Source organism: Myxocyprinus asiaticus, chromosome 2, assembly GCF_019703515.2.
Source record: "Myxocyprinus asiaticus isolate MX2 ecotype Aquarium Trade chromosome 2, UBuf_Myxa_2, whole genome shotgun sequence".
Classification (NCBI taxonomy): Eukaryota; Metazoa; Chordata; class Actinopteri; order Cypriniformes; family Catostomidae; genus Myxocyprinus; species Myxocyprinus asiaticus.
Genome location: NC_059345.1, coordinates 34593959 through 34616497, shown reverse-complemented (window position 1 = coordinate 34616497; position 22539 = coordinate 34593959). Strand labels below are relative to the sequence as shown.

The window sequence follows — 22539 nt, the reverse complement described above, 5'->3', positions numbered from 1 at the left end:
CTAAACCTCACTTTTAACCCATCGAAATGTGACAGCACAAAAATGATAAATGCTGTATTACAAACAGAGAATGTATTCAAATCCTTGGTTGAGAGTATCTGTTTTTTTCTCCCGAAAAATTGTTGTTCAGACTGGTTGGAAGGGACTATGTTTCTGTGCGGAGTGATATGAATGGCCCGTCGGTGGTAATGCGGCGCGCGCGCTATGCATGATGAGCTCGAGAGACAGACGGAGCTTAGCCGACTGAGTGCTGAACTTGAGACTGTGTCTCAGTCACGTCTCAAGTCCTTCTCACTTTCCCGTATTTTGTTATCGAGCTCTAAACATTTTAATTCTGATTTACCAACCTTTGGGTTACACTGAAGATAAAAGTGTCCCAAGTTTCTCTCCGAGTTGCGTGAGAGACTGCGCACGAGAGGAGGAACGTTCAACTGAATCCAACATGTCAATTTTACCGTTCACTCCGCCGATTGTGAAGAGGCTGCTGGGCTGGAAGAAGGGAGAGCAGAACGGACAGGAGGAGAAGTGGTGCGAAAAGGCCGTCAAGAGTCTGGTGAAGAAGCTGAAGAAGACGGGACAGCTGGACGAGCTGGAGAAAGCCATCACAACTCAGAGTGTCAACACCAAGTGTATCACTATACCACGGTGAGTGCGGTTAAAAACATGCCATCACTCACGCGGTGAATCCACCTTACTGGTGGAAACATCGCTTTGTTGTGAAGTGGTGCTGTTACTGTCGTGCTTTTAGCAGAAGTAGCCCAGATCGGACTGACGGATCTCAGACTGAAGCAGAAAATCCTTCAAACAAGCAACACAGTGAAGTTTAAGAAATCAGAAGAGTCCAATCTATATGAAACCAACTATAAGAGCTAGTGATGGTGTTTCCTTCATAGTCCATCAAGCCGCATCTCCATCCAACCCTTGTGTGTTTTTCTGCTTGTGTTGTATTATTGAGATATGATCACCAGGACTCTCCTGCCGCAAGTTGATTTATTGTAACTTTATGCTCTCCCATTGTTTTATAAATACACATTTGCCTTTTCTAGGTTGTCATTTACTGTCTGATAAGGTTATATAACACGACCTTAATCGGGGATGCGCTGTAGCTGCTGTATCTGGGGTAAACAGTGTGTAATGAATTTGATTCGGGCTTTTTATTTTGGACGGCGGATATTTTTGGAAGCAGGGTGTTCGGATCTGTTATTCTTCATAAGCGTGTGTGATGGAGGTTGTTGTTTGAAGTTGTTTTTTTCTCCACTCAGTTTTGCAATGACTGGTTAAACTTGTTATGTCACAGACTGCTGCTGGCCAACTGCTCACAGTCCTGCACATACGAGCCTCTGCAGTTCAGCTTTAGGGCACATGGACGATTTGTGTTGGCCCATACTGAGCAGATCTTCAATCTCAGCACTTCAATTGATGATTGAAGATCTAACATCTTAGTTGTCTACCTGACTCTTGATTTTGAAGACCCCCTTGCAGGCTTGACTGAGCTTCTGTCTTAGTATTTGGTAAATGCTGCTATTTGGTAATATTTGAGAAAATATTGGTACATTTTTCTCAAGACAGACTTGCCTGAGGAGGATATGAATGGTACATACAGACGATTTTTTCATTAACATACACACAGAGGTCTATTCATTACAGAGTAACTGAGAAATTCAATTGGATTGCATGTCAACTCAGTAGTTTCTAGTGTTAAACCTATTCACAGACTTTAATGACTGTCAGACCCCAAGGTCTCCTTTCAAATGCTGTGAATTAGGGCTGGACGATATGGCTACAAAAATTATATCTCAATATTTTTCAGTGAATTTGACAATATTTGATAGACCTATATATCTCGACAATTATGTATTTGGTATAAAATGGCTCAAATGTGATTTTGTTTTTCAATCAGATAATTTCATCTAGACAGCTATTGTAGACAAGTAAGTTCTATATTTTAAAGCCATTTAAAAAAAATGTATATAAAAATAATAAAGGCATGTTTGCCCACAGTTTTTCACTAACTGAACACAAGGGAGAATGAGATTTAATCATTTTCATCGACATGCACTTTTATATTTATATTCCATATACATGGAAGCTTGATTAAAAAAGCATTATTTAGAGTATCTTCATATATTTTTACTAAAACATTTTTTGTGAATGAACAAGCTGTGCAAAAACTACTCCACTTATGTTTTGGAACCCAGCTGAATATTGCATAATACTAAACTATTATTGGGGGACTTAGTCAAGTTTATTATTATAATATAAAACTGAATTATCATTATTATTTTGAAGATTAATATACACTCACTGAGCACTTAATTAGGTACACCTGTACGCCTACATATTCATGCAATTATTTAATCAGCTAATTGTGTGGCAGCAGTGCAATGTATAAAATCATGCAGATATGGGTCAGGAGTTTCAGTTAATGTTCACATCAACCATCAGAATGGGGAAAAATGTGATCTCAATAATTTGGATTGTGGCATGATTGTTGGTGCCAGACGGGCTGGTTTGAGTAGTTTTGTAACTTCTGATCTCCTGGGATTTTCACACACAACAGTCTCTAGAATTTACTCAGAATTGTGCCAAAAACAAAAAACATCCATTGAGCGGTAGTTCTGCAGATGGAAACGCCTTGTTGATGATAGAGGTCAACGGAGAATGGCCAGACTGGTTCCAGCTGACAGAAAGGCTACGGTAACTCAGATAACCATTCTGTACAATTGTAAAGAGCAGAATAGCATCTCAGAATGCACAACATGTCGAACCTTGAAGCGGATGGACAGCAGAAGACCACGTCGGGCACTTTATTTGGACCATAGTGTTACTAATAAAGTGCTCGGTGAGCGTATTTCTGTCATATTTACTTCACCATGGAGCTTTTATTTTGACACTGAAAGTGCTGTTTATTTGACAGTTTACAATGTTCTGCATCTGGTGAAACAGTCATCTCCTTTTCTGTTATATGTGCCGCCTTTGTAGATTTGTATAATAACTTGTAGTAGTTACTAATGTTTGGAATTGTGCAAATGCTTGAACCGGCAATACTTTGATTTCACAATGCACTTGAACTGCCCTGAGAGCGCTGAAAACATCATGAGCCCCGTGTGTGCATAGATCAGTGCATCACCGGTTTATTCTGAAGCCCACACAGACCACGTTTATCTGTCTTTAATCGCAGTCTTTGGCAGTTTGATAATCACATATGACCATATCGCCATTTTGATGTTATTTTTATCATTGTGCAACCCTGGTGGATTGTGAAATTAATCTACTGAAGCTCTTTATGAAACTTAAAGGAGTACTTCCCCCCAAAATTTCAATTCTCTCATCATTTACTCACCCTTATGCCATCCCAGATGTGTATGACCTTCTTTCCTTTGCTAAACACAAACGAAGATTTTTATAAAAATATTTCAGCACTGTAGGTCCTACAAAGCAAGTGAATAACTACCGAAATTTTGAAGCTCCATAAAGCAGATAAAGGCAGGATAAAAGTAATCCATAAGACTCCAGTGGTTAAATCCATATGTTCAGAAGCGATATGATAATTTTGTGTGAGAAACAGATCAATATTGAGTCCTTTTTTTACTATCAGTCTCCACTTTAACTTTCTTCTTCTTTTGTTTTTGGCGATTCACATTCTTCGTGCATATCGACACCTACTAGGCAGGGAGGAGAATTTATTGAGAAAATGGACTGAAATATTGATCTTTTTCTCACCCACGTCTATCATATCACTTCTGAAGATATAGATTTAACCACTGGAGTCTTATAGATTACTTTTATGCTGCCTTTATAAACTTTTTGGAGCTTAAACATTTTGGTACATGTTCACTTGCATTGTATGGACCTACAGAGCTGAAATTTTCTTCTAAAAATCTTCAGTTGTGTTCAGCAGAAGAAAGAAAGTCATACACATCTGGGATAGCATGAGGGTTGAGTAAATGATGAGAGAATTTGAATTTTTGGGTGAACTGTCCCTTTAATGACCAAATAAAAAGCACAAAATTGCAATATACACGATATTGCTTAATTTTATATTGTCAGCAATATAATCTCGATTATATTGTGAATATTCAATATATATCACCACCCCCCCCTCCCCATGTGAATGTAAGGGCCACAAAATCTCAACTCTGTAATCTTTAGCTTTATAATCAAAGGTAGATGTTGGTGGCTAAAACAGGAGCAATAGTCTACACAGAATGACTACAGTATGATGGAAACCTTATTAGAGAGATTATTCATGTGTTTTGACACATTTGGGTTGCATGACTAAATTTACTATATTTCCTAAATTGGGTTGCCTGACTAATTGTAATTACAAACCAGAAGGTTCAGTAATTATGGTCACATCACTTACATATATTTCAGTTTTATAAATAGTCTCAGAGTCCCTTGGAGTATTCCTTCCCAAGCTTGAAGTTTGCATAATTGTGTGGTGTTTGAGAGCCAGGCAGCTGCGGTCCAAGCCTGCAGTGCTGTTGCTTTGGCTGTTGTTTCCAAACAACAGATAGCTCAGTGAAAGCAGGGCTTCCAGAGATCAGGCTAACTCACCCTTGGCTTGAAGAAAGAGAGAGTCTGAGCCTGTGGCTTTGTGGTGTGACACACTGGTTCTCCACTGGTGAAGCTCTGTGGTGACCGAAGATATAGTTTTTGAAGACACAGTTCTTGTTTAATTTAGATTGGCTTGATGTGATTGGGGATTAAATGCAAAACTGTCATATAAGTGAGTATAATAAAGCAATAAGCCAAAAGAGGCCATGCACTACAGTCATTTTGCCACAAGTCAGGGGTATTCTCAGGGTAGGCATAAAACAGCTTTCACTGAACGGTGGCCACAGCAATATGAAAAGGCTAGAGATGCATCGATGCATCAGACAAACATCGGCAGTTGGGCTGTCACGGTTATGAAATTTTGCTGACGATTAATTATTAAACAAATAATTGCGATTATGATGATTAAAGTCAGTATGAGGATAACCATGACATGGATCATGTAGTGGTAAGTAAAAAATGTATAATAGCTGACTTCAGAGTATGTTGTAGTATAGGTTTTTTTGTGTGTGCTTTTTTTCAGCACAAAGTATGTGTGTGTTCAAACATGCTTTTTATTGGATCGTAAACTCAGTATGATTTAGTCCTGTTTTCAAAAACTTGGTTTAGACTTTAATCTTTTTTGCTTTCCTTGTTGTTAGAGTAGTCACCTGAATCAGCACGGTGTCTCTACTCCAGTGCAGGGCTCTATTCCTGGCCAGGTCTGCCAACAGTAGCCTTCGCATCTGTGAGGCAGTGCTCTGCCTCACCCTACTGGAGGATCCAGATTCCTCACTCACTGCTTCAGGCTCCTAGACACACTCAATTCAGCTTGCTTCAGGCCACACAATCGTGTCCTGCCCGCACATGCAGCTAACACTGGATACCTGTCCCAGCCTGTAGGAGATTGAGAAAGAGAGAGAGAGAGAGTGAAAAAGAAATATGAGTGGAAACGATGATATGATTTGAGTGGAATTGAACATGGAGTTCAAAAGAAAAAATGGGAAAGCGGAGATGGAAGACAGATTAAAATCAGCCAAGGCAGGATACGAAAAACGTAATTATTCCATAGTCACACTTCCTTCTCCTGACTTAGGCGTGCCATACACCTGTTGAAGCCCCATGAGTCTCCACATCGACTTCCTGAGAGGATGTCTGCTTCACATGTGTATCTCTGCAGTGTCTGAATTCTGAGATGCCTGTTATATCTCAACCCACTGTCTTTGTTTGCTTTTGCACTCTCCTAACAATGCCTTCAAAGACATCTGAACTGTGAATAAAAACTGTGGCCCATTGTGTGGGTGCATTGAACCTTTTCCTAAACATACCGTCTATCAACAAAGAGATTGCATGACCTGCCATTTATTTATTATTGTTGGTTTTTAAAACCGAAAGTGTTTGTGCTTTGAAGAGATGTCTGGCTTTGAGTCTGATATCCTGAAACTCTATACAGTATAGGCAATTTTGATAAACCTAGGAGATTGGATGGCATTGGCTTCTAATTGATGTGCCGAAGGTTGTTTTATTTTGACCAGGATAATGCCTTCAAAGTGCTGCACGTCTGAGGGAAGTGAATCTGTCTGATGATTCAGAGTGTTGTGTGGCAGCTGATCGAAAAGAGTGAAAGACAGCGTGACAGAATTTCACAACCCTTTGAAGTGATGGCTGAAATTAACAGTAGAGAGATATTTTGATACAAAGCATATTACAGTATTCTTATTACAGGGACAGTACTTGGCATTTAGATGGGCCACAATGGTGATGGGTCAAGAATAGGGAGTATGATATATTGGTATTGTCGATTGAACAGCTGCTAATATGACCACTTTGGGCGGTTTTCCACCTGGCTTGTTTGGAGTCACACCGGTGGATCTCAAGACAACCAATGGTTGATCTCATTAACAGGTCAAAAGAGAAAGGGAGTAGAAATAGAGACTACACAAATAACGAGAATGTTAAAGATAACTTTTTATTTCCTTATTTCGGCTCCCCCGTGCACGTCAGAAACATAGGATGGCAGGGACAGACTTCAGCAGTTAGTTTTACCAGAGACAAACTGCTGAACATTCGACAGCATATACCAGACAATCTTTTCCTGGTTTTTGAATATTCAGACATTTTGCTGGACATTTTAGTTGGAGGCACGGCTGTGTTGTTCGAGAGACGCAGGCGAGGGAGACGAGCAGGCGCATTGGTCAAGCTCCATCGGCGCGGCTTTCGAACAGCACTGCCGAGTATTCATCTTGCGAATCTCTGCTGTCTTCCTAACGAAACGGACGAACTACATCTCCTCACCCGCACAAACAAGGACTTTTCAACCTCTGCTGCCTTGTGCTTCACAGAAACCTGGTTGAGTGAAGCCATTCTGGACAGCACATTACATCTGCAGGGCTTTCAGCTGTTCAGAGCGGGCCGCATCGCAGAGTTAACAGGGAAAACAAGAGGCGGTGGAACATGCTTTTACACCAATGAAAGTTGGTGTACAGATATAACAGCGTTAAAGAAGATGTGCTGTCCTAATTTGGAAGCGCTCTTTATTAAGTGTAAGCCTTTCTACTCGCTGCGGGAGTTTTCCTCGTTTATTCTAGTGAGTGTTTACATCGTGCCAAACGCGTGTTTGAATGCCGCGCTGCAACAGCTGGCTGATCAAATCACAGACACGGAACAACAATACCCGGACTCAGTTATTATTATTCTTGGGGATTTTAACAAAGCAAACCTCACACGTGAACTGCCCAAATACAGACAGCACATTATATGCCCCACCAGAGACAGAAATATACTGGATCATTGCTACACAACAATAAAGGATGCATATCACTCTGTCCCTAGAGCAGCTTTGGGACTCTCTGATCACTGTCTGATTCATCTTCTTCCAAACTACAGACAGAAACTAAAATCTGCTAAGCCGGTAGTAAGGACTGTAAGAGATGGACCAATGAAGCAGAGCTGGAAGCAGAGCAGTGCTTTGACTGCACTGATTGGAGTGTTTTTGTGGCTGCAGCCACAGACCTGAACAAGCTCACAGATACTGTTACATCATAAATCAGTTTCTGTGAGGATATGTGCATCCCTACTAGGACTTATTTAACATTTAACAGTGACAAACCATAGTTTACAGCAGAACTCAGGCAGCTTCGTCAGGCCAAAGAGGATGCTTACAGAGGTGGGGATAAAGTCTTGTACAATCAGGCCAGGAACACACTGAACAAGGAAATCAGGGTGGCTAAAAGAAGATATTCTGAGAAGCTGAAAAACAAGTTTTCAGCTAATGACCCTGCATCAGTGTGGAGTGGCATGAAACAACTTACGAATTACAGGACTCCTACCCCCAACCCTGTGATGGACCAACAACTGGCTGACGACCTGAATGTGTTCTACTGCAGATTTGAAAGGCCCAATCTCACACCCCACACCCGCTCTGACCTTCACTTCACTTCACACCAACACCTCCTATAACCCCCCTCCTGTTACTCAACCTGTACTTAAGATCTGTGAAGATCATGTGTGCCGTGTCTTTCGAAAACAAAAGATAAGGAAAGCACAGAGCCCAGATGGCGTTTCACCTGCATGTCTTAGATCCTGTGCTAACCAGCTGGCCCCCATCTTCACACTGATTTTCAATAGATCACTGGAGCAGTGTGAAGTTCCCTTCTGCTTCAAATGCTCAATCATCTTTCCTGTCCCAAAGAAACCAAAAATCACAGGACTTTATGCTCTCCCCACTACTCTTCTCCCTCTACACCAACGACTGCATCGCCAAGGACCCCTCTGTCAAGCTGCTGAAGTTTGCGGACAACGCCACTGTCATCGGCCTCATCCGAGATGACGATAAGTCTGCATACAGAAGGGAGGTTGAACAGCTGGCTGTCTGGTGCAGTCAAAACAACCTTGAGCTGAACACGCTCAAAACGGTGGAGATGATTGTGGACTTTAGGAGGAACACCCCAACACTGACCCCCCCTCACCATTCTAAACAGCACTGTGGCAGCAGTGGAGTCATTCAGGTTACTGGGCACTACCATCTCACAGGACCTGAAGTGGGAGACCCACATTGACTCCATTGCAAAAAAGGCCCAGCAGAGGTTGTACTTCCTTTGCCAGTTGAGGAAGTTCAACCTGCCACAGGCGCTGCTGATACAGTTCTACTCAGCAGTCATTGAGTCTGTCCTCTGCACTTCTAACTGTCTGGTTTGGTTCAGCTATGAAATCAGACATCAGAAGACTACAAAGGACAGTTCGGACTGCTGAGAGGATTGTTGGTTGCCCCCTGCCCTCCCTTCAAGAACTGTACACCAGAGTGAGGAAAAAGGCTGGAAAAATCACTGTGGACCCCACTCACCCTGCCCACTACCTTTTTGAACTGTTGCCTTCTGGCTGACACTTCAGAGCTCTGAGCACCAGAACCGTCAGGCACAGGAACAGTTTTTTCCCCTCAGGCTATCCATCTCATGAACAGTTAAAACTGCCCCTTTGAGCAATAATTAATGTGCAATATACAGCTTAGTCTTTTTATATTATCCAACACATCCAACCTCTTCTGCCATTACATTCCCTTGTACTGTATATAATCGATTTGTATTAGATTGCACTACGTATGTGTATGTGTATTTATGCATGTGTGTGTCTGTGTGTGTATGTATGTGTGTGTGCATGTATGTATGTGTGTATATATATATGTGTGTGTGTGTTGTGTGTGTGTGTGTATATATATTATGATTTATGAACTTTTACTTGAATACTTATTGATATTGCTGTTAGAAACTTTAAGCACTGTTTTCTTAATTTGTTTCTTTGTTCTTATTTTATTACTGACTGTTTTTCCTTGTCTTGAATAATTACTTGAGCACTTGAAACAATGTTTGCCTAAAATCTGACTTCACTGGCTACCTGTAGCTGCCTGCATCAAATTCAAGGCTTTGACTCTGGCTTTCAGGACAGCCAATGGAACCGCATACACCTACTTCAGTTAACTTCTCCAGATCTGTGCTCCAACTCGCTCTCTGCAGTCTATGAATGAGCAGCACCTGGTTGTCCCATCACAAAGAGGCTCAAAGTCTATTTCATGATTGTTCACTTTCTCTGTTCCACTGTGGTAAAATGAGGTTCAAACCTTCACACGATCTGCTGATACCATCTCAATATTCAAGAACCAGCTGAAAACACGCGAGCACTTAACCAATCCACAGTAATTGTACTTACTATTGAAATTAACTTGCACTTACCGTACACACACACACACACACAAATCCTTCTCTGTCTCTTTCTTCTGCACTAGCACCTATACTACTCCAGCCACCTTGAGAGCTTGGCAGTGCAACACTGTAGATGTTGTTGAACTTTGTATGACAAATTGCTTGCTATGTTCCTCATTTGTAAGTCACTTTGGATAAAAGCATATGCTAAATGACTAAATGTAAATATTATAAGCAAATTAGTTAGCCTAGTATTTATTTTTAGTATCGAGAATTGTCAAATTTCACTGATATAGGTACCAACTGTTGAAATTTTGGTAATGTCCCTTACAAAAAATCTAGAGTTCTGGCAAAATAGCCACAAACTAGTGGCAAACCTGCCACAAATTTGCCACTCATTAATGTCACATGAAAATGAGCTTGTGATTCACTGCATATGTTTGCCAGAAGTTTGCAGCTCTTTATTGGTAGTGGTGAACCTGCAGCAATCCTCTGGCAACAATGGACAATTTACCCCTTATGAAAATGATCAGTGGCAAATTTGTGGCAGGTTTGCGGCAAATGTGCCACGAACTCCTGATTTTTGAAGGGGGTGACAACACTTTCTACAATGCATGGTAGATCTTTCTATAATGGTTTGTCAAAAAAAGTAAAGATCTCATTCCAGGGGGTTTAGGCATATATGAATATGGCAATTGCACTTGGATCTGCACCAAAACAATCGGCCCAACAGATAGATAGATTTTATTGTCATTGTTTTAAAAACAACGAAAAACAGTTTAGCAGCTCTTAAGGATTGGCAGTGCCACCTTTATGATGTAGTCTCGGTCTGCTTTCAAGCAAACTCTGGAGTGGTTCGCTTGCGGTGAGAATGCAGTCTGACCCAGCAGACCAATGAACTAACCGATATAACCATACCTGATTAATTTTTGGAGAAGAAATCTGAGGTTAGCATGGTAATTTATAATCAAAACATGGATTTAGCCTTCCATTGAATACTGGAAATCTTTTTGGTGACTAAATTAAATGTAATTGCATGTTTAATAAAGGTGTCGTTTAATAATTTCTGAGGTAATTTTAGTACAGTTACTTCTCTATGTTGAATAGCAGCAGAACAGACACAGGTAAGACAGTGTTAGCAACTTTTTGAGAAAAGGAAAAAAAAAGCAAAACAAGAAAGATCTCTCTGCTGTGTGTTTGTGTGTGCATGAGAGAGTGTGTTTGCGTGCTCTGTGACCATGAAAAAAGGCACTTTTCAAATAACAAAAAAGTAACTAATAATGGAAAAATATAAGCACAACGGAAATGTAACAGCTCATGTCCATCCGAATGATGGATAATGTTTATTTTTAGCGCAACGTCTGATTGGAATGTGCATTCTGTACTGTGCGGTGGCGTTTTGCATAACTGTGACTTAAACGATACTCAAAAATGTGTACCAGCTGACACATTTTACAGCTATATAATTTTAACCGTTTTATTGATCTACAGTATAAGCTTAATCCTGGAACAGCGCATGAACATTCAGACCAATGAGGGGACAGTTTGCTCACATAATTTTAATTAACAAAATAGAGCTGTTCCCCGTTACAATGTATCATTTTTGAACTTATGTGTAAAATAAGGTCTGTGGTAAACATTATTTGACGATATGTGGACATTTTGTTCTACAACATAAATTACACACATACCTCAAACGTGAATTTTGAAGCCATATTGAATTACATACTTTTTTTTTTAACCACACGGTGGATTCGAAATTCACATTTGAGGTATGACTGTGTGTAATTTATGTTGTAGAACAAAACGTCCACATATCGTCAAGTAATGTTTACCACAGGCACATAAGTTCAAAAACCCCATTCTAAAAACACATAGGAAAATCCTGAGGGAACCCATGGCAAATTAGACTTAACCCAAGAAGAAAATGCAACATTTTTAACCCCTGTTTTGAAACAAATCAAACGAGTTACCTGTCTGAATACAGGTCAGCTAACCAACTTGGTGATGAATGAAAATGTTAGCTCTCCTTTTTGAATGATAAAGAATTTCTAAATAAACCACAAACTTAATGTGAATTTTGAGTAAATACTGAGTTAAATGTACTGAGATAAATGTTAATTCATTTTTTAGAAAGGTTGTGTATGTCTCATTTGTCATCGTTAAATCTACTAGTCATTGATCACTCATTGTGGGGTCAAACCGACAACCTTTCGGTTACCAGACCAGCTCTTCAACCGTTAGGCCACACCACCCCAGATTTGTTCTGTTGCATTCAAAATTAGCTTATGTCCTGTTTGACTGAAAGTGTGTCTGTAGGTGTTTGGGAATCGACTGATTGTAGTATGAGGGTTGAAGCACCCAAGAGATTGCGTAGAGCGAGTGTGCCAAGTCTGGCTGCGGTTGGGATGAGGATCTGTGGCACAGTTTGTCTTCTCTGATTTTCTGTTCACACTGCCCCAACAAACTCAGTGTGAGTTTTGTGAATCTGAAAGTGTATGCTCTCGGAAAGTATATTCTGTATATGTACACACACTGTTTTTCTGTCTAAGCAAGGCTGTGCATTGAGAGCAAGTATTTGAGTATTTGTCTTGTATACTTGAGTGCGTCTCTATTGTGTGTGTGTGCACATGTTTATGCTACATTGTGGGGACCAAATGTCCCCACAAGGATAGTAAAACCTGAGATCACCTACCTTGTGGGGCCCAGCCAGCGGTCCCCACAAAGGAAATGGCTTAGTAAATATACTAAACTATGTTTTTTTGAAAATGTAAAAATGCAAAAAGGGTTAGGATTAGGGGATAGAAATTATCGTTAGATCTGTATAAAATCCATAAAATGCATGAAAGTCTATAGAGAGTCCCCACAATGATATAAAAACAAGTTTGTGTGTGTGTTTGTGTGTGTGTGTTGTTGTTTGAGGTGGGGTTAGTCAGCCCTCAGGAATGCTCTACCCAGGGGAGGGCGTGGGCCGCTTCTGGGTTTGTGGCTCCTGTCGGGGTTGAAGGTTTAGAAAAGCTGTGTGCCGCCTCCATATCTGTTGGAATAATAGACACTCTGTACAGCAGACAACAAGACTGCTTTGTGCTTCTCTGTCATCACTAACACTACCGCTGACCCTCAGACTGCTTCTGACCACCGTGAGAAAATAGCCCTCAATCGTGAGCTCTGTCTGTGTGTGTGTTTTTAGAAGAGTGCCAGTACAGACGCAGGATGTTTTGAAGTTTGTCTGAGAGTTTTGAGAGACTTGAATTAAAGTCTGCCATAATGTACACTAACACTGATCCAAGTCAATCGCTGGGTTCTTTAATTTGAAGACAGAGGTTTATGAGCTGTGTTTTATCAGTAGCAGCTCCGTGGGCTTGGCTGACAGTAGCATGTTTATTCACGTCTTTGATCTAATTATCTAGTCATGTTACAAGAAATGAGCAGCGTGCATAAAACTATAATGACTTGTGTAACCCTTATAAATAAAACTCAACTGCAGGAGACATTTGGGCTTTGGTTGTGATATGAAAAGATAAAAATAAATACAAATAAAAATCCTGTAACTGGAACCCTGATCTTATAACTCCAATAACAACCATGACACAAATCGTCGTAGATTGGAATGAGCGTGAGATATTTAGCGTACATGCTTGTTATATTATGGTAAACATGTCTTTAATTCTTCAGTGTTCACATGACACCTGCTAGTTTAGTTCTACATATCACACTACTGTACCTGAGAGCTAGAAAATAGGCACGATTGTATGCTTTGTTCTCTGAGCATTACGTTTTGTTAGATCTGGACAAGCAAACCATGTTTGATGCTATGGTCTTCAAAAACTTTTCGTATGAACTAGTTCTTTCACAGTTGTCTTCACACTATGTTTGCTTTGACAGATCTACTTCCTGTTAAACATTTCACTAGCTTTCGCTTTAGATAAGAGAGTACATGTGGAAGAGGGGGTGGGCAAAACAACTTTTATTGTGGTCCGGACACTTCTAGATCCATTTACCTTCACTACGACAAGCTCAGAGGGGAAAAATACAGTGCGTTAACACACACATACCCGCAACCGGGGAAAAGTCACTTGGAATCAAATAATAAATCACATCTTTTAAATTTGGTGCCTGGCATTAGCATAATCATGGACGTGAACTCGTTTTATTTGCATATAGCGCAGGAATTAAAGATCGGATTTATATCTTTTTGGTAGAGACACATCGATTTGGCCAAGTGTGAATTGAATGTGCTTATTTAGTCGGATAGCAATCTGATCAGTAAAACGCATGACTAAGTGACCAAGTGTAAATACCCCTTAACAGACCGTTTCTTTGGCTGTATTTACACTACAAGGCCTTATGCAAAGGTTTGATATTTTGACATGTAGGCTATCCAACTTTTTTGTCCTGTCTCAGGGCTTGACATTAAGGATTGTCTTGTGCTTGTCTTTTGGACAAGTCATTCACTTGTCCATGTAAAAAAGTTACTTGTCCGGAGAGAGAGAGAGAAAAAAAAAAAAAACATTCAACTGTGGTGTAAATTAATTTTTTTCAGAAGCAATATTCTCATCAGTATTCTTATTCAGTCGATTGTTTTCCAGCAAGACGTGATACAATCATGTACCTACTTATATTAACATTGTTTTTCTTGGCAAATCAAATACTTAAACAGGTCATTAAAAGGATAATTCACCCAGAAATTAAAATTCTGTCACGATTACACAACCTCATGTTGTTTCAAGCCCACAGAAGTGAGAAATTTAATTGAAATACAAAGGCAGAATGTTAGCCCCAGTCACCATTCACTTTCATTCATCTTTTTTCCATACAATGAAAGTGAATGGTGACTGAGACTAACATTCTGCCTAACATTTCCTTTTGTGATCCAAGTATGAAAGAATAATTGTCATATGTGTTTGTGATACACTAGGTGAGTAAGTTATGACAGTATTAACATTTTTGGGTCAACTATCCATTTAAGAGTTCAAGTCAATGCTCACCAGACTAAAGTTGACAAAATGCACCAAAAATTAACAGATGAAATCCTGAAAGAGGGTACCTTGCTACTAAATCAGTTATGATGTTTGTGAATATATATATACATATACATATACTGTATATATATTTCTGTCTTTCTTGTGAAAGGTGCTGTAATATGAGCCGCACACGATGTGATGAGGCAAATAAGATCACTCTAGTGTCACACGTTGCACTATAATCTGCTTCGTTGTTCATAATTGTTTAGTTGCGTCACTTGTTTGCAGAGATCACTCTTTTTAGGTGTAGGTGTAACGACATTTGCATGTCAAATTAACAGGTTGAAGTTCAGCAAAAATTTGACAGCGCACTGCTCTCTGCGCGCTCACTCTAGTCTAAACTTGACACATGTCTAATGAGCTGCTGCGAGAGAAGCAGTAGCACTGATCAGTCGTGCTGATTCTAAAATGACGATAGAAAGCGGGGAAAAAACATTTGCGCAATCCACCTCTGAATTTCATGCCCAGTTTGTAATAAGTGAAACAGGCCTAGACTATATCACAAATATAGCCAGCTATTTTTTTGTTATTGATGTTTTAATCAGGCTGCTTGTCCTGTCGGACAAGTAAAATTCTCTTTCACTTGCCCCTTTAAAAATCCACTTGTCCCGGACAAGTGACAAGCGTTAATGTCAAGCCCTGCTGTCTGTTTACATTCACTTTAGACATAACCAACTGTGTGTACTTTAATTCTCCCCCAGACAGTGCAGTGCTGTCAATGGATTCACCTTACGTTGTTCAGTGGGTTTCCAAGGATTGGTTCATGCTGTGCATTTCAGTCGAGTAGGGCACTTTTGTCCCTCTTAGGGAGAGTTTGGCTTCCCGTACAGCTCATAATTAAATAATACGGCTTGTGTGTCTACAAGGAGGAGCTATTGTAATTAGTAGTTTGACATGCAGACGTGAGGGACTTTTCTAAAATAAACAACAAAGTAAATGCATATAAATATTAATTGCTCATTGCATACATTGGAAGCCTTAACTTCACCTGAGCTAATCTATTGTGTAACAATGATGAAAAATTCCAAATTAAGAGCAGAATCAGAAACGAGTGTTCAGATGTAAGTCAGATGACCAGATATTAGGGCTGGGTATTGATACAGATTTCCCTATTCGATTCCGATTCACAAGCTCTCGATTCAGTTTCGATTCAATATTGATTCATATGGTTATATTTCTGTTATAATGTCCCTTTAGCTTACATATGAAAGCAATTCTCTCCCAGCTAATTCTGTGAATTATACAGGTGACTAGAGCCCGACCAATATGGGATTTTTGAGATGATACCGATTTTAGAGAGGGAAAATTCACCGATTACCGATATGGTGGCCGATATAGTTAATTTTTGAGCTGGAATGAAAACAGACCTTTTCTATGTGGATTATTCACCGATTCTGCACCGATACGACTATGCAAAGATACTCATAAGGCTGCTTTCTTAAACAAATATTTTTATCAAAGAACATTTGACATTATTATTATACATTGTCAACAAATTCTAGAAATGAACACTGATAAAATAAATAATAAATAAAAATACAATAAATAGCTTAAAAAACATCAGTACTGTATATTCAGGATCAGTCAGTTGCTGACCATTTAAATAAAGAATAAATAAAAATACAATAAATAGTTAAATAAACATCAGTACTGTTTAGTATCAGTCAAATGCTGACCATTTAAATAAAGAATAAATAAAAATAAACATCAGTACTGTTTAGTATCAGTCAAATGCTGACCATTTAAATAAAGAATAAATACAAATAAACATCAGTACTGTTTAGTATCAGTCAAATGCTGACCATTTAAATAAAGAATAAATAAAAATAAACATCAGTACTGTTTAGTATCAGTCAAATGCTGACCATTTAAATAAAGAATAAATAAAAATAAACATCAGTACTGTTTAGTATCAGTCAAATGCTGACCATTTAAATAAAGAATAAATAAAAATAAACATCAGTACTGTTTAGTATCAGTCAAATGCTGACTCTTTTAATACTGCCGAATCAAGATAAACAGCGGCAGTGTTGTTACACCGTATTCTGCTATACAAGTTCAGGGGAAACTTTCAACGGTGGAAAACCAGACTTTTAAATATTACATTTTATAAATGCAATGACTGGAATTGTTCGGTTGAAGGGGGTACCAAACAGTGAATCCTGAACAAAACAGTTTGGTGAAAACATGTTTACTCATTAGCTTCCACTCAGCTGATAAGCAATGAAAATAGCTACATGGTTAGCTAGTTAGCTATAAGTTCGTTGTCACAGAGAGTAAAAGATGCAACAGCATTGCGTCTCACCAACTAGGTAACAACACAGCGTGAAATCAACACTCAACAGACACAATCCACCACCGCACCGTTGTCTGCTGAGCTGCAAAAAGATGTTCTGATGTTTACCTTTAAATCTGCTACATTACTGATTGCACTGACAAACTATAGCTGGCTAACAGCAAACAGATGTGATAAATATGAATGACATGGTGGTCAGAGACAGGGTTAACGTTATATTAGTAATATTGAAATGGGAAAATGATGGGGTCATTGTTTATTAACTTTCCAGTATGTATTTCACAAACTAGTTAGCAATTTACCGCGAAGACACCGCTCAATTCCGCATCGCTTAACTCCGCCCTGTCTATTCAATGACAAATGGGTTGCATGTATCTCTTCTTTGGACACACATTAAACGGCACAACTTTTAATCTCAACACGCAGTGGAAGGATCTCGCTGCTGTATACACCACCACTATACTACACAATTAATTCACTGGTGAGTGAAATCTATACATTTACCAGCCAGTTGCCAAATATTTACGTTTTTAGTCACATAGTGCGAAATTTGCCTGCAAATGCGAGTGATTTCCTCTTATTGTAGTGGAGGGTTGCTTGTAGAAAAAAAGGTAGATCTTGAGATTTAATAATCGATATTGAGATCATTCAAATGAAGATTGCGATGCATCGGGAAATCTATATTTTTACTCACAACTACCAGATATAAGATATGTTTTGGATTTACAACCACATTTGAAATTGGCCCAAATAGCCTGCCAAAAAATTTGACCTCGTGAATGTTTTTGCTGTTTACACAAATGCAACAAGATCCAATTTGTACCAGATGTAAAAATAAAAATTGGTTTACATGCATAGTTATAATCAAGCTTCAGCGGGTTTATAGTTGAGCTATAGGTTTCATCTGTCTGTCCAGGTATACATGACACAATGTAATATTTCAAGGAAGGATGACAAATATGCCAGGTTAAATACATGTTGCATTACACCTCTGTCTTTCGGGGCATGGATCCACTGTGCATACAATGCTGAGGCCAGTTCGATTAATATGTATACTGCACATGCTGGATGAAGCCGAGCTAAAATCGCATTATGTAGGTCTGTTAAGCCGACTTCACAAAATTGGACTGGTACAATTTCAGTCAAATTGTTATTCTACATATCAGGGTCCAAAATTAATGTTGTACCATGCCTACCAATAGTGAATATACTGGCTATAATTTTTTTACCTGTTCAGGAAAGTGTATTTTGCATTATTTCCTTAAAAATATGGCCCCAAAAAGTATTTGGAGACTTGAAAATGTATCAGTGTAATAGCATTAAATAACAAAATATTAAAACAAGTGCCATTATAATATTTCACAAAAATACATTTGTTAGGTTTTAAATGACAATTGATAAGTGTCCAAATATTTTTTTTTAATTCCCCATCGCAGGTTTTTATGTTACGTGCTCCAGCATCAAATACTCTATTTTTTTCAGGAGACCATGTGTATCTTTGTGATTTGATTGCTCCCCTCTTGTAATGTCAGATAAAAAAACAGCAAGGATCAGACTATATTTTTTACATTGCAATTTATTGCATTATTTTGCAGTTCCAATAAAAGTTACTGCAACTCTTTCATTTTCCATCTCACCAACCCCGGGTTTACTCACATTTGGCATTCAGCAAGTGTGAATTTTGGACCCTGCTTCACCTGTCTGATGGCTGTAGTGTTTCTGCTGGAGTGTTATAGTCATCCTTATTCTGCTCCCCTGCTGAGAACGGGCCCCCGTAACCACATCCAGCCTGCCAGTCACCCGCACATGAGACCCCTGCAGGGCTCTGTTTACTTAAGGAAGGCCTTAATGACTTTAGCAGAGAGAGGAAAGCCAAAACCTTTCAAAAAAGAATACAGATTAAATGTGATATTTTGCCTACACTCACATTATGAAATAAAATTGGTATGCTAATATAAGCCTTGAGTACAGGCTTATATAAGCAAATGTACAAGTTTCCATAAGAGTTGGGTTTCCTTCAGACAAAAATCAACATTTTATAGAGTACTTTTACAATTAGCTTTAATACTTTTATCAGCTGTCATCTGTTATTCTAGTAACAATGTTATAACCAGCTGGTCCACTGTTGGGTAACTGCATGTGCTGACATACAAAAAATTAAGTTCATCTAGCTTTTATCTTTCTAAGCAACTTTAATGATCAGGTATGTGTCTTTCATCGTACAGCACAGTGTTGTATGGTATTAAGCCTGTTGTACTGCTGCGTGCCTTCTGGCTTTTAGCTGGGGGAAGGGGACATAGCAGTGGTCTTAAAATGTTTTTAAAGGGGGACTGTGGGGGCTGGGTTGGGGTATACGTATGTTCCTCAGACAGTCTGGTCTGACGTCGTAGTTGCTTTTGTCCTCTCCTTTTCTCACTCGGCATCAAATTTGCATGAAACAGAGTTCATTGAGTTCAATTTCTGTCAGACTCACTTAAAAAGTTTAAACAGAGACACAAAACATACACACTGAAGTTTAAAGTTACTTAGCATAAATGTTTGTATTGTTGTCCATTAATCAAATACATAATTCTGGACCTTGTACTTTATAATAGGCAAATAAAAAACAAAACAAAAAATCTGTAGTTCAGCTTTGTCTGTCCATTTATAATTTGTGTTTTAACAAACATTTGTTGAAGTTAAAGAAATGCATTGAACGAACCTGAACAAAAGACCTGATGCTGGATTCCTTTTCACAAGTAGTCAAGTTTAGTGTGGTATGATTATGCTCTATGGCAGGGTGTGTAAATGTCATGGTCAAGTCAAGGATGCCTGGGCTAGTTTAGAAATCACATATAGTGCAGCCCATGACGTCTGTGTTTTTACCCTCCAGTTTAGATCTGCCCAGCGTGGGCAGCCTGTGTCAGACCTCTCTGTCCCTCCATACCCCCACTCTTTCTCTTCCTCACCCCTCCGTGCTTAAATCTCGCCCCTCTCTCTACTTAAGTGACAGCCGACATGCAGATGGGGGGGTTGCTATACCCACCCTTCAGGGTGTGTGTGTGTGTCTATGTGTGTGTGTTTTTGTGTTAATGTTGGTTGGATCTGCCTCATTGCTGACCTAAATTGCCCTCTGCAGCTCAATCAATAGTCATTCAGAGCCTCCTTTTCACATGAGCACTGCCCACATGCCAGTAAACACAGACGCTCTCCATTGAGCGGTGGAATGCAGAGGAATGTAATGGAACAGTGAAGAGCTTACAGTGGATACAATATTTACAGACTAATGCATCCAATGAATGCCAGACCCCAAGGACTGAGCTCATCACAAACTTTGCCATTTCACATTGAACTTGATTAGGGGTGTAACGGTTTTAATGACTCATGGTTCGGTTTGTATCACAGTTTTAGGGTCACGGTTTCAGTACGGTACAGTATTTGCTATGTTCAGAAAAAAAAAAATATTACTTCAAAATCCAAAGAATATTGGGCCTGGGAAGCTCAGCGAGTAAAGACGCTGACTACCAACCCTGGAGTCGCGAGTTCGAATCCAGGGCGTGCTGAGTGACTCCAGCCAGGTCTCCTAAGCAACCAAATTTGCCCGGTTGCTAGGGAGGGTATAGTCACATGGGGTAACCTCCTCGTGGTCGCTATAATGTGGTTCTCGCTCTCAGTGGGGCGCGTGGTGAGTTGTGCGTGGATGCCGCGGAGAATAGCATGAAGCCTCCACATGCGCTAGGTCTCGTGCACGCTCAACAAGCCACGTGATAAGATGTGCGGATTGATGTCTCAGACGCGGAGGCAGCTGAGATTTGTCCTCCGCCACCCGGATTGAGGCGAGTCACTACGCCACCATGAGGACTTAGAGCGCATTGGGAATTGGGCATTCCAGATTGGGGAGAAAAGGGGGAGAAAAAAACATTAAAAAAACACACAAAACAAATCCAAAGAATACTGTATTTGGTAAACACTTCAACAGGTATGCCCTTAACAAAAATCATAGTTTTACAACAGTTACCATAGTTTAATCATGGTATTTGTAGTAAAACTATAGTAACCACAAAATCAACGTGGTTACTGTCATGTTACAATATATAGTAAAATAATGATTACTATATGAAAACTGCAGTATTGCTGTTATTAAACCATGGTTAATTGTATCAAACCATGATTTCTGCTCAGATGGTTACTTCTGTTTCATGGTTACAATATTACTATAGTAAAACCATGGTTAATTTTCATCAGGTCCTTAACTAAAAAAAACTTTTCTCTAATTACTGAATTAACATTTAAAATGAATACCTGGACTTAAATGCTACATGCATCAACATAAAGAGCATTTTAAACAACATATATTCCACATTCAGAATCTGTACATCACTATAAAAAGAATAACCTTGCTATAAAAATGGATACAAGAAGGAATGTTGTGATAATGTGGCTCGGGTATTTTAATCATACATGGAAATCCCACATATGGCAATGAACACCCCAAGTGCTTTAGTTATTGTTTCATGTCTGTCTGAATTAGCACCGAGTGCCTTAAAAACGGAAGGGAGTGCGTGCAGTTTCGGCTCATCTGCGGCTCTTTCTTTCTCCAGGTGATATCGGCGTAAATTATTAATCATGTATCGATATATTACTATAACAGCATTTTAATGCCATTAATCAAAGCGCATTACTGACGCTCGCATGTGCGACAGATTACAGCCGAGCAAGGAAAAAGGAAGAACTCACGTGTGCGTTTTAAACCCTCGCTCGCATTTTTTACATTAATTACCAGTATACGGCACTCACGTTGAGCGATGTCGGCAAACAGTGCCTGTTTTGTAAAAGTTTTTTGACCATCGCTGTTGTAATTGACTGCTAAAAGAAAATGTTTCCAGAAAGGAGAAACGCATGGGGCTTCTCTCAGCGAATCGTTTTCTCCACTTGCCATTTTCAATTGCAAACAATGTGTACAGAACTGTGATGTCATCAAGTTGACACACATGAAACAGAGCTATACAGGTGCATTAGCGGAGGATGTAACTGTGCCTGTATGTTTGACTCTTTGTTTCTTTCACCAAACCTTGTGCTCCAGATGCGTCATTAAACTTGAGGTGAACCGCAGTGCCAATGCTTACTGAACCGTGGATGGCAAACTGTATGGTTCGATTTTTTACCGAGAACCGTTACACCCCTAATCTTGATTGAGATTACCTTTGATTTATTTAATTTTAGCTCCATCAGTTTTTGTGTATGTATAGTTTCACAATCAAGCTAACTGGTGTATTCAGTTGTAACCTGTAGAGGAATCTGGTTGTCAAGGGAGCACAACAGTCTGGTTCCGGAAGTAAAAATCCCATTCAATTATCCCATAGACTCATTGATTTTCAATGAGAACTTATAAAGCTTTAATGACAGACCTACCTTGAGCTCAGAGGTTGTTCATTGATGGTATATGCTTCCGTTGAAGCCATCCGTCTGCGTTATTTCAAATTCATTGTTTAAAAATCGTGTTTTT

General features: G+C 39.4%; 1 protein-coding gene across 2 annotated transcripts in view; it reads left to right on the top strand.

Moving 5' to 3' along the window:
- The first annotated feature begins 211 nt into the window (after nt 1-211).
- Nucleotides 212-22539, top strand: part of LOC127453845 (mothers against decapentaplegic homolog 3-like) — a 63901-nt gene continuing 41573 nt past the window's right edge. For both annotated transcript variants that reach the window (XM_051720587.1, XM_051720580.1), the window contains exon 1: nt 212-645. In XM_051720587.1, coding sequence (XP_051576547.1) covers nt 443-645 — 203 coding nt within the window. In that variant the 5' untranslated portion in view covers nt 212-442. The remainder of the gene's footprint in view (nt 646-22539) is intronic.